The 246-nt window shown below is 58.9% G+C and overlaps 1 protein-coding gene across 1 annotated transcript in view; it reads right to left on the minus strand.

Annotated features, from left to right (window-relative positions):
* LOC104528341 (sodium/calcium exchanger 2) overlaps positions 1-246 on the minus strand; it is a gene marked incomplete at its 3' end in the record, with an annotated part of 3,595 nt that overhangs the window by 3,024 nt on the left and 325 nt on the right. The window contains 1 exon segment of the mRNA XM_029086046.1: positions 1-246. This exon segment is cut by the window's left edge and continues 95 nt beyond it; it is cut by the window's right edge and continues 113 nt beyond it. Coding sequence (XP_028941879.1) covers positions 1-246 — 246 coding nt within the window.

A 246-nucleotide genomic window follows, 5' to 3' on the forward strand; every position in this document is an offset into this window, starting at 1 on the left:
CGGGGGTCGGCGCGGTAACGTTTGTAGACGTACTTGTAGAAGAGGAGCCGTTTATCGGCCGCCCAAGCGAAGACCACGCAGACGGGGAAGAAGATGAGGGTGAGGAGAGCTTCCCAAACCTGCACCACGCCGGGGGAGATGACGGCCAAGATCAAGTAGAGCCAGATGTAGGCGAAGATGCTCCACGAAGCCGTGACGAAGAAGACCCTCAAGTGTTTGATCTTCCGGCTCTCGCCGCTGGGGATG

The sequence above is a fragment of the Antrostomus carolinensis genome, unplaced genomic scaffold (assembly GCF_000700745.2).
Source record: "Antrostomus carolinensis isolate BGI_N321 unplaced genomic scaffold, ASM70074v2 scaffold34777, whole genome shotgun sequence".
In the NCBI taxonomy this organism is placed as follows: domain Eukaryota; kingdom Metazoa; phylum Chordata; class Aves; order Caprimulgiformes; family Caprimulgidae; genus Antrostomus; species Antrostomus carolinensis.